This window comes from Ascaphus truei, chromosome 2, assembly GCF_040206685.1.
Source record: "Ascaphus truei isolate aAscTru1 chromosome 2, aAscTru1.hap1, whole genome shotgun sequence".
Taxonomy (NCBI): Eukaryota; Metazoa; Chordata; class Amphibia; order Anura; family Ascaphidae; genus Ascaphus; species Ascaphus truei.
Genome location: NC_134484.1, coordinates 99,871,607 through 99,883,882, shown reverse-complemented (window position 1 = coordinate 99,883,882; position 12,276 = coordinate 99,871,607). Strand labels below are relative to the sequence as shown.

Here is a 12,276-nt window from a genome sequence, read left to right as displayed (position 1 = left end):
CTTTTTTTTTGTCCATGACTTAATAAATATATTTTTTTGCAATAGCACAGTCCAGCTTTCCATTTTTGTCCAGCGGTGCCTGCCTACCTTCTCGCTTCACAGAGAAGTTTTTTCTCCAGTCAGATGATCTCACTTAGGGTTGGGGAACAGGTGCTACTGTACATACTGTAAGTAAGACAATTGTATTAGGTATATGTTTCCCTAAAATCCTGTCCTGTAACTCTCAAGAAACTTGGAGAGTCCTGGGTTAGAGTTACAATACAGTTGACACGGTGAAGTGGTGGAGGCAATTATAAAGTTGTCCTGGCTACAAAACGGGTACAAAAAAGTTAAGTAAAATCAGCAATAGATTTATCAAAGATAAAAATAAATGAAAAACATAGTTTTTCCCATTAATATGGGGTGTTTTATACCAGTATTGCCCCAATTTTGCAACAGAGACTTTGTTAAATAACCCCCCTATGACTCGTCGGCTGGAACCCGGAACTGATCATGTAATTGCCCCGAAGAGTAGTCAGGTGATCAGGAAATGCCTGAGGGTCCATGATCACAGAGGTGGCAAGACTCTCGGACTCTGAAGGGGTCAAGAGACCATTGACTCCTTATGGCAAGAGACCATGAACTTCTAGCATGGGAAAGAGATGAAAGGATAAGTGAAGGTGATCTTTTTGTAAATGCAGTTCTAATTTGAGTGTTTCTGTCATTTAGTGGATCTTACATTACATCATTATTACAGGTCTCACAGTTAGCTGTGACTTATTAATAAGGTTGAGGGCTTTCACTCATGTTTCAGTTCTAACAATGTTCGCGTTTTGATGTTGGACGCCGTGTTTAGTTATCAAAAATTCTCATATTTTGGGTTTGCCAAAACTCAATTTGTTTGGTTTTGATGCTACAATATCATAATAAAACATGACAAATGTTTTAAAAGGGATAGGCTTCAGTCTGATACTGCTGCGGCCAGCTTCAGTCTAACATTTACCCGTTTCTTCCCGTGGCATATATCGGCTGGCGCCGAACTTGGCCGTGCGCCAGCCGCATCTTCCCCGCATCCTTCCCCTCCCCTCGCAACCCCCTGGCTGCTCCGGCCTCTGCTTCTCCGAGTCCAGGGGCCGCACACACGCATCCCCCTCTTACCCCGCCACCCCTTCAACCACCTTCGGGGAACCCTGGCACGCGCGGCATGCGCGCACGCACCCTGGCACGCGTGACCGCGCACCAGTGACGCGCGGCACGCGTCAGGGAAAAAATGCGCCTGCACGTGGTTTTAAATTACCCGCGGTGGCGGCCGCTTTAGACTCAGGATTCGAAGATGCACTGTTTTTAAGTAAAACCCTTTCTTGCTTTATCCATTGTAACATCGCCGGAAGAAGAGATCAGTGAATCTTGAAAGCTCGCACAAATAAAAGCATTTCGTTAGCCACAGAACGGTATAGTCTATTCGTTTTTGATTTTATACATATATATATATAATATATATATATATATGTTTATTTTTTGTTAATGCAAATGTTTAACAAAAGATAACAAAACAGAGACATGAGGGGTTTCTTCACTGGCAGGCCACGAGGTAAGGTGCCTTCCACATGTAACCACCCTTTATAAGGTCTTTCTTGAGGTCACTGCACTGATACTAAACTTAACTGTAGCTGATAGACCTAACCCTCACTTTCTTCGATCATCACAGTGATATTACCCTTTTCATATTCAGACAATTCTAAGTATTTTAAAGTCGTTTTTTAACGTTAGTTTTTAACCCTAGCAAGCAGAAATTTGTAAGGGGTTTTACTTCCTGCTTGTAACCGTTCATACAGTATGTCACCCGAATTACTTAATAGGGTGTCTTCATTTCCCTTTGAATTCTATGTATTCCTCATATCTGTTGCTAGATGCAACTTCACTGTGACAAATAATGCTTCAATATGCCAATAATCCTGGTGCACAGTTGTATTTATAGTGCTGCAATATAGATTTAGTGTATTTGGAATGTTTAGTACTGTTTACCTGCACAGAGGAAAAGATTATTTATTCAATAATGAAAATTAGTAGTAGCAACCAATCCGTTAAAAATAATTTCAGTATCTGGATTTAAAATCAAAGTTACCGAGTTGAAATGGTCCTTCTGAGGCTGCGGTTGTTATACATGTGAAGGTCGTTTCCTTTTGTTTGTACAGTAACAAGCCCCACGAGGCTCTCGAAATGCTTGTCACGGCTGCTGCCCTTTGGATTAGCTAAGCAGTTGTGAAACAAATTTTCTGAGCTCATTCTAAACAATATAAACATTTCAAAATGAATGCACAAGAAGAAGAAAAAGGAAACGTAGAGTTGCATTTAGTTATTTTTTACTCTACTATGTAATTTGTTTAATGCACTCAGAATGAAATTACACGCAGACCTTTTTGTCTAGATAAAATGCCAGGATAGGAATAAGAGAGATTGATAGGGTAAATTTGTGTGTTCGCTGTTATTAGGGAAGGGGCATTAAAAAAGACCTTGACGTTTTATTAAAGTTTGACATTTTTGGGATTGTAATGCGAGTTGCATAATAGATGTAGCCATGCCACCTTTGGCTACTAACCTGCCCTTCTCCTGGCAGTAAAGCCCTGCTAGAATCAGGCTGCCAGTAGTCAACATGAGGTTTCCCCCTCCTTGGTGCTGCACTTGATTGACAGTGGGAGGCGGTGACATCCGGCTTGCGCATGTCCAATCATGGAACAGACCTGCTGTACTTAAGGGCAATGCCGCCCCAAATTTGTAAGTGCCTCTACCCACTTGAGAGGGGCAGGTCACACAGCCAAAGCCTGACAATTGGGCCTTCTCTGGTCCTCTTCCCTCCGGAGGAGAGCGAGTGTGTACCATACCTCTGCCTCTGCTAGAGGAGCAGGGAAGAGCTGGGACTGCTGCGTTTGCCCCTTGCCTGTAGTGAAGGTCCAGGGACCATCCTTCAGTGGTAGCTGAGAGACTGCATCGGGCAGAACTCTGCCTTGTTACTGTGCTGAACAGTGAGGACAATAAACCGTTCCTGTTATACCTCCGGCCTGGTATGTGATCTTACTAGGGGGAGAGGTAATCGTTCTACCGTGGGAGATCACCTTCAGTTCCCTGGAGCCTACGGCAGATGGAGGCACTGCACTGCTAACGAGATATGTAGGGTATGAACCCCAGAAGCTTAGTCCTGTGTCCCCACTACCAATCAGCCCTCTTGTTACCAGTTGGTGTATGCACCACACGATCAGTAATGGACAAATGTCCACCGGGTGATGGAAACACTGTTACATATACAACATACTTGGTGTGACCTATTGTACATTTCCATAAAGCTTTTTACACATAGAGCTAAACCAGGGATGGAAAAAATGTAGCTCCTGGCGCCTGTGTTCTGCGCATCGCTGACTGAGCTGTTAGTCACCGTAGTAACTGGCAAGAGATCTCCCCAGCATGCAGTGCAACCGCAAAGCAGGATAGGAGCACTCTGACCAGGTGCAGTGGTGACTGACAGGTCAGAAAGTATTCCATAGCTTAGTGTGGTGTGCGGACGGAGGGGGTAGATCATTGAGCAGATAGGAGTAGGAGACTAGCACACTATTGCCATAACGTCTGCTACATATGTATGTCAGTGTGTGTGTGTGTGTGTCAGCATGTGTGTCAGCGTGTCACAGCAAGCAGTTGATTTTATCTGGTTTCTGTAAAGTACAAGAGAGAGTGGCCTTATACCAGATTAATTTTTTATGGTAAATGTTAATAAGGAAAATATTTGTTTATTTAAACTATTTATGATAAAATTACAAATGCAGAGTTATTTGTATTGAGCTTTGCACGCTAGTGAGTGCTTATCAAAAATAAATCATCATGATGAGTTTGCATTATTAAAATACAACACGGTCTCTGAAAGACAATTTCCATTCCTCTGCCCTTTTATGTAAAATGTTGCTAAAGCAGCAACATTTTAAATGAATTATTTTACATAATTGGAACCAGAGGGTCCCTGGAGCTGAACTGTTAATTTTCAACTCCTGGGACCCCAGGACTAAGTACATTAGTAAGAATAGACACTAAAACATTATTTAACTCCTTAACTGACAGGGAGGCCAGTGATACACTCCACTATATTTCATTACAATCTTTTCTAGCACTGAACGAGGCACAGTAAAATAATCTGTAAGAAACAGTGTGCAAAGGCTTTACAAGATTTTTTACATTGTGATTCACAACTTTAGTTAGATTTGCAAAAATACCAATGTTTTCCAGGTTTTTCATTGGTTTATTGCCACTGATATTGAGACTGATCTTTGAGTCATATGATACATCCAAAATAAAAGGGTAACTTCACATTTAATGGTTTATCCTTCTCTAAACATAAAATGTGGCCACATTATGTTGGTTTGTGGCATTAAACAGACGACAGAGAAGCCCAATGCTACATCCAACATGACAGAAATACACAGTAAAATACTTATATATTCTCTTGAAAAAGGGTCATTTAGTTTAACCCTTTGGCCAAAGCGTTGTAAGCTTGCGAGCCACGACAAGGCAGACACCTGTTCGCAAGTCCTAACACTACCAGATAAAATACTAATATGCCTCTATTAGGATTAAAATTCTCATTTACCTCTATTAGGAGGGAGAAAGACCACAGTGGGTCTATATCCAGCAGAATAAGACACTTGCAAACTAGGGAAGTGGGGAGGGGCGGGCTTAAAACCTGGGAAGGAGGAGCCACTAACCTCCAACAGCTGAAATAGCTGAGAATGGGTTAACAGAACACAAAACCCCAAAGGGCCAAAGGGTTAAACTAAATGACCCTTTTTCAAGAGAATATATAAGTATTTTACTGTGTATTTCTGTCATGTTGGATGTAGCATTGGGCTTCTCTGTCGTCTGTTGTATACATATGCCACGCTCAATAGCACTCCATTTTGACACTTAAATACATACATATATTTTGTGGGGGCTCAGGAGTTCCCAAAAAGAGCTTGCTGGGGTTTTGTGTTCTGTTAACCTATTCTCAGCTGTTTCAGCTGTTAGGGGTTGGTGGCTCCTCCTTCCCAGGTTTTAAGCCCGCCCGCCCCTCTCCACTTCCCAAGTTAGTAGGTCCTTTCATTCTACTGGATATAGATCCAATGTGGTCTTTCTCCCTCCTAATAGAGGTAAATGAGAATTTTAATCCTAATAGAGGTATATTAGTATTTTATCTTGTAGTGTTAGGACTTGCGAACAGGTGTCTGCCTTGTCGTGGCTCGCAAGCTTACAACGCTTTGGCCAAAGGGTTAAACTAAATGACCCTTTTTCAAGAGAACATATAAGTATTTTACTGTGTATTTCTGTCATGTTGGATGTAGCATTGGGCTTCTCTGTTGTCTGTTGTATATATATGCCACGCTCAATAGCACTCCATTTTGATACATATTTTGTGGGGCTCAGGGGTTCCCAAAAAGAGCTTGCTGGGGTTCTGTGTTTGGTGTGTGGCATTAAAACATAAAATGAAAAAAGTTTTTTTTTTTAACTATCTTAAATAAAATGTTATTTGTTTTAAGATGAATGATTCCTTTTTCTGAAAAAGTTATTGCTTTATATTTTTATTCTGAAAAAACACTATGACTTCATCCTTGTTCACAGCACTATACTGTTCAACCCTGGCAAGTAGCCAACATTCCCATTAGGATTTTCTCATAAAATTTGATTAAGTAGCAAAACAAGCTTTAGGTAATTATGTGAAGTGCTCTAGAAATGTATATGCTGTCCACAGTTTGTCATGTTCTAAAATATTCAGGATATAATTGCATATAACGGAAAGGCTATATTTTATGTCTGGGCAAAAATAAAATGTCAAGGGCAGGCACATTAGCATGATTTCATTAGGTATCATTTATAGTTTTCCATTTTTGTGCATGAATTGTAAACTGATTTTGTTTAAATAACTAGCTTTTTAAATTCTGTATGGTCCATACACAATGTAAAAAGCTGTATGGTCCAAAAATGTATACTACATACAGTAATACTGTACTTAACTTTTAATGTGAATAAAGGCTTACAAATATCATAATATATACAAACGCTTTCAACCTGTGATGATGATTCAGATCACAAAATGAGTTCTCCCCAAGACATAGTATTGCGTTCAGGGGTAAGTAGAGTGAATAGCAGATGTATAGATACAAAGTCATTGAGTTGCTATAATAACTCATAAACCCCTTAATATTATGGTAAGTAATTGTAACAAAGTATATTAAAAAGTATCAATAAATGAAATACTGTTGCAATCAACGGTCTAAAATTGTGTGATGAATGTGTTTGTTATTGTGAGTCACCCTAAAGCAGAGGATTGCACACTTTTGAAGACTTGAAAGTTAAAAGACTATAAATTATAACATAATATTAAATACACGGCATTGCCATTTTTTCTCTTTGGGCCTAAGAGGGGTCGCGACTTTAAAAAAGAGGTAAAAAAGAGGTGTCAAGAGTTTCACAGTCCTGTAACTGGTTTCCTTGTTCGATAGTAGATCCACTTGGATCCATGTTTTGTGTTGTATCTCTGTCAATGAAATATAATTATTTCTGCATTCAATTGACTGTTAATATCTGTGCTTTTCCTTCAGGGCATTTTACTTGGATAAGTGCAACCTGCCTCCAAATACCACATCTAAGGCTGCATTTATTGATAAGGTAAATCAGTTTAAAAATGACTTGTTCCATTAAATTCTAAAGGAGGTTGAACATTTGTTATGGAAATATGTATAAATAATGACCACATAACAGGTCATATATATGCATAGCTCAATGATAACGTAGATGTAAAAATAACACAAAGCAGAACACATGAGTTCCTAGATATTGTATTAAAGCAGTAATCCCCCTGAAATCAGTTTTCTTGTACATGATTTGATCTGATACTCTGGTATTTGAACTATGTTACTCCAAGCTCCAGAGCCCGAGAAATTTGGTAAGCCCTACTATGAAAGTAGGATAGCAGGTAAGTAGCAGTATATTAACCTGTTCAGACTGCTGTAAAGATGTCTTTCCCCATGCTGGAGAAGAATTTAGCCCCAGTCAAATAATTGTAACTCAAATTTCCTCCAGCAGAACAGTTAACACCCGAGGAAAGGTGATATACAGTAAATAAGCTCTCATCTGTGGTCTCAATGCTGCTATCAGATAGACGGGTTATAATTCGTGGATTTATTTATTTATAAAATGTTTTACCATGAAGTAATATATTGAGAGTTACCTCTCGTTTTCAAGTATGACCTGGGCACAGAGTTATGATGACAATACATGGTTACGTTATAGGAACAGAGGTTAAAGATTCAATTTACAGAAATGTCATGGATAGTTAGAGATAATATCTGATTATGGGTGTACAGTACAGTATGTAACAGTTACAGACAAGATTAAAATGTGAGACAGCTTAACTCTTGAAATTACTTATACTGGAGGCGGCTGTTTTGAGAGTCTGGTAGATTGTTCCAGGCGTGAGGTGCATGGTAACAGAAGAAGCGGCTGGATTCCTTATATCATAACAGAGGATTGTGTTCATATAATATAATGATTATTTGATGAACAGACATGCAAAATGCAAGCTTTTTCATTCCTAAATGCCTCGGTGTAAATGTTGAGGTCTGAAGGCTACTTTTTTCAGAAGACATTCTGCCGATTTGAACCTTTCTGATCCAAAAGTACTAAACATGTATTTCTTGTTTTTCTGTATTTTTTTTTTAGCTGATGAGGCCACTCAATGCTTTGGATGAACTGTATCGGCTGGTAGATTCTTTTATTCATTCCAAACGAACGGCAGCCTGCGCCTACACTGCCTGCAGTGCATCAGGAGTGGGATTACTGTCAGTCTCTTCCGAACTTTGCAACCGGCTAGGAGCATGCCACGTCATCATGTGCAATAGTGGAGTGCACCGGTATGGAAACTCATTCTTCTTTTGTTCCTTTTGCAGTATTTGTGGTTCAGCATTCAAAATAATTCCAGATAGGTGGGAAACTGATAGAATTGAGAACTTCAGTGTATGGTAATAAAACCGATAATCTTTAGAATAAATAGCAAGTAGTCTAAAAGTGTATGAGGTGCTGCACTTAGTGGAACCATAGAGACATCATTAATTCCTACAGTGCTATTGTACCAATCTATATTTGTTACACGATTAATCAATACCCACAAGGCTGTTCTTTCCCCATCTTCAGCATTGAAGAACAATGGCATGTATTGGCCTTCAGCACTAGAGGGGTTAACTGGCTTCTGTTAATTTGGGGGTTCTCAACACGTCCTCCAAACCGTCCAACAGGTCAGTTTTTAAGGATATCCCTCAGACTGAGCCACTGATTGAACCACCTTTGCCGAAGCAGGGACTCATTGAACCACCTGTGCTGAAGCGGGGATATCCTGAAAACCTGACCTGTAGGGGATCTTGAGGACTGGAATTGAGAACCCCTATATTAATTGAATAAAGCATCTATTTTGTGGGTCTGTTACTACAAATAATCTGTTTGCAAATGATAGCACCAGAGGACTAGTTATAGCTAATGGATGTCTGAGGTTCAAGTGTTTATAGATGTGGCCATTGTTCTGGCGTTAAGTAGAGGGCTTCTGCAGTAAGAAACAGAGCACATTAGTTGCAAGCTGGTGCAAAAATAATTAATGATGATACATAAACAGAAACAAACTAAGGAATGTCCTTATTTTACCACAATTATCTTGGCTGGACGTGATTTTCCATTAGATCCAAAAAGCAATCCCAACAGTATATTTAAGGCACTGTGGGGCTTATGCAGAGAGGTACGTTAAGGTAAATTTCGCCAGGTTAGAGGCAAAAATGTCCGCATTTAGGCAGTTAGTGGCGAGAACTTGGCGGACCTATTCAAATTCGCCAGACGTGTGGCGAGAAGCCCAATCGGAGCTACTAAATGGCGCGTTTAGGGGAAATTTTGCCTGCCAACAAAAGTTGGCTGAATTGTGGGCAAATACCGCGCGCCTCTGAATGGCGAGTTTCACGCCAAGTGAAACTCGCCTAATTAGCAATTTCATGCACACCGCGCTACCGGAGTACCCTGCATAGCACAACATTAAATGCCAATCCTGCGGCGAATTTAAGCCTTTCTTGAACCGTACCTCTCTGCATAAGCCCCTGTATGTTTGAATCCAAATGTGGTTAGTACCTTACGCGCTGAAGCAACTGTGATGGGCACGTTGCGTCACGTGATGCGGTCCGTAGTTACATCCGGGTTCGCGGGGTATTTAAAATGACATTGTGTGGAGGTTTAATCAGGGAGCCTTGATAAAGTGCATAAGCACGAAACATGTCGGCTCCGTTTTTTTGACAGTCTGTTGATCAGATGAATAATTAAAAGCTAATTTTGTAGTTACGCTCTCTCCAGTTCATTTATTTTTTGTTCTGGTGCTGCGTCGGTCATTCTTCACTTTTTGATCCTATGTTTTACCTGACGAAAAAAAGAGTTGAAACAGCTTGGTAACCTTTATACAGTATTATTATTTCACCATGAGCCTTTCAGTCTACAAACTAAGGCCTCTTATGCTTGTCATGATTTGAGCAAGCAGAAGGTACCACCTTTTGGCTCAAAATTCCCATGAAAGTGGGTATTTATGAAATGGCAATAGTGCCAATACGGCACTATTATACAGAAACTCCCATTGGCGGTTCCCATGTTCTGAGCGGCACAGTTTCAATTTAAAAAAAACCCCAATGAGCATAATTTTAATTTTGCTGCTCTTCATGCCAATGTATCAAGGTTCATCTAACTTGGCCCGCATGCATCATTTTCAATTTATTTTATTTATTTATCAAATTTGTTACCAGGAAGTAATACATTGAGAGTCACCTCTCATTTTCAAGTATGTTCTGGGCACAGAGTTATAATGACAAATACATGGTTACAAATACAGTTACAATGAGAGAAAAGGGTTGTACAGTACATTATATACAAGACATTGTATGCACAGTTAAAGATAATATATATTATATTATAGGCGTATAATTTGGTAAGTGCCAGTACAAGGAGTTGACAAGATATTGCATTAAGTACATATAGGTTAGAACTGCAAATTCCATAAAGCGACTTAACATGGCGTTAACCTAACTTCACGTTATGTTAAGCCTTACCATACATCTTCAAAGACTGATAACGTAAAATCATATTTTCTGCAGGAAAGAGCGTCGCATTAACTATGAAGGCTGCTAGTGTTAATTATAAGCATGAAGCGTTCCCCCTACCATTAACGCCCGTCAAGGTTAACACATGGACTTAATGTTGGCATTACATCCAGACTCTGAAATAGGACTTTCACCGGACGTGGATGCATGTAACACCACAGTTAGGCATGACTTAACCAACAGCGTTATTTCTTGTGTCATGTCATTGCCTTCAGCTTTCCTCCCTTTATAACTTTAGTTAAAGACCTATTTCAGGGTTCTGGATAAGAGTAAGGCTAAAACATATGTAACGTTATGGAAGCTACTTCAACGCTTCTCCACAACAACGTGATGTTCAGCCTACTGTACGCCTATGAGATGCAGTGACCATTGCTTTTGCATATAATTTGCTTTGTTGATATGTGTTAACCTCAGGGGAAATGATGTCTGTTAGTGCTTTAGGTAACGTCACATTATGAGCCCTGATTTAAGGGGAGCTTTGTGGATAACTTATTGTGTCTGGCACCATGGCAAGCTGCGTGGCTGCAGCTGCCCATCAGTGTCACAGGATTATCGCTGTGGGGGGTCTGCTCCAGAAACATGAATTGTGCAGCTTGGAGCAGGAAGTCGTGCAGTGCTTGAAAGCAGGGTTGCTCAACTCCAGTCCTCAAGATCACCCAACAGGTCAGGTTATCCCAGCTTCAGCACAGGTTGCTCAATCAGTGGCTAATTTTTGGAGATAGCATCTCCAATTTTCCTTATCACTGCTTGATGTATCTGGACCAACGTGTATTTTAATCACAAGTGATGTAGAAGGTAACATGTAAAATACACTGGTGATTATCATGCTGCTGCACTGGGTATTTTGACACCAAGTTGATGTTTTGATAGTCTTTGTAAAAATACACCTTGTAATATCAAGTGAAAAGAAATGCGTTTTAAAGAAAGGGAATACAAGTGATTTAATGGAACAATAGAATACGTTACAAGAGGATCAGAGAGGTACATCCATTTTAGAGAGTTTTGCATCATTTTTCTTTTTTCTATGCCGAACTAAACCTGTAAAAAAAAGTATTGTTACATTTGATGCAAATTCTAAAAGGTAGAGTATGATTTAATGCTTGTTAATAGAGAAGGGAGACTATCTTGCAGTTTAGTACGTGACCATTGTTGTGATTTGTCCTAGAAATTCGGATGTTTTCAAAAAAGATTTTGCCCATGTATATTGTCACGGGAGACCAGTACTTTAACACCGAAAACCTTCTGGGATCGCTATCACCAAGCACAGGACAAAGTAATTGAATAAACAGTGTTTATTCTGGCAGAACCAGCAAATACACAAAATACACAGTTATGACATACACTCACCAACTGGGGACCTGGGGGAAGACTCTAGCCCTGACTAGGTGCAGGAACCCACTTCAAATAGGTTTACCCTGTCCGCGTCTCTGCTTCAGGATATCAGAGTGCTGAACACACAGCAGCCAATCTCACATATATCTCCAGCTGGTCACAGTCAAGATCCAAACTCCTTCCCAAAATGTTTCTCAGATAGTCTCTAATGCTCTGATCAGCAGCACCCCTTATATAGCCCTCAGTGGCTATTCTTTACATGGGATAGGGGCTGCTTGCCAATCAGAGCATGGATTAAGTTGGGGCCAAGAAAGTGAGAGGAGGGGTGTGCTAAGGCACTCAAGACCTCCCACGGGGTAGGAGCCTCAGAGTCTGGGCAGTACAATGCTCTTATTTCCAGATCTGATCAGCAGCCTTTCACCTCCCCCCAGGAATCCTGACACCTAGCTGTCCCAACCCTGGTTTTAATCCTTTCTATGGGAAGCTTCAACTAAGTGGATTGCTGATTCTTTCTCCATAGAAATGACAGTAACCGTGGAATAGCTCATTTACTTTCTTGCAGGGCTGATACCCAACGCACATTACAGTGATTTACACACAGACCACGAATCACATCATAACACAATGCCGGCTTTCTAAACTGGGGGAAGGATTGTCACAGGGAATAAAAAATACATGGGAGAAGGAGTGGCTCAGTGAGTAAAGACACTGACTGGCACTGAGTTTGAAGCAGGGGAACCTGGTTCAATTCTTGGTGTCGGCTCCTTGTGAC

The 12,276-nt window shown here is 40.4% G+C and overlaps 1 protein-coding gene across 2 annotated transcripts in view; it reads left to right on the top strand.

Moving 5' to 3' along the window:
* PREX2 (phosphatidylinositol-3,4,5-trisphosphate dependent Rac exchange factor 2) overlaps positions 1-12,276 on the top strand; it is a 330,482-nt gene that overhangs the window by 250,281 nt on the left and 67,925 nt on the right. For both annotated transcript variants that reach the window (XM_075583773.1, XM_075583771.1), the window contains exons 36-37: positions 6,597-6,663; positions 7,717-7,907. In XM_075583773.1, coding sequence (XP_075439888.1) covers positions 6,597-6,663; positions 7,717-7,907 — 258 coding nt within the window. The remainder of the gene's footprint in view (positions 1-6,596; positions 6,664-7,716; positions 7,908-12,276) is intronic.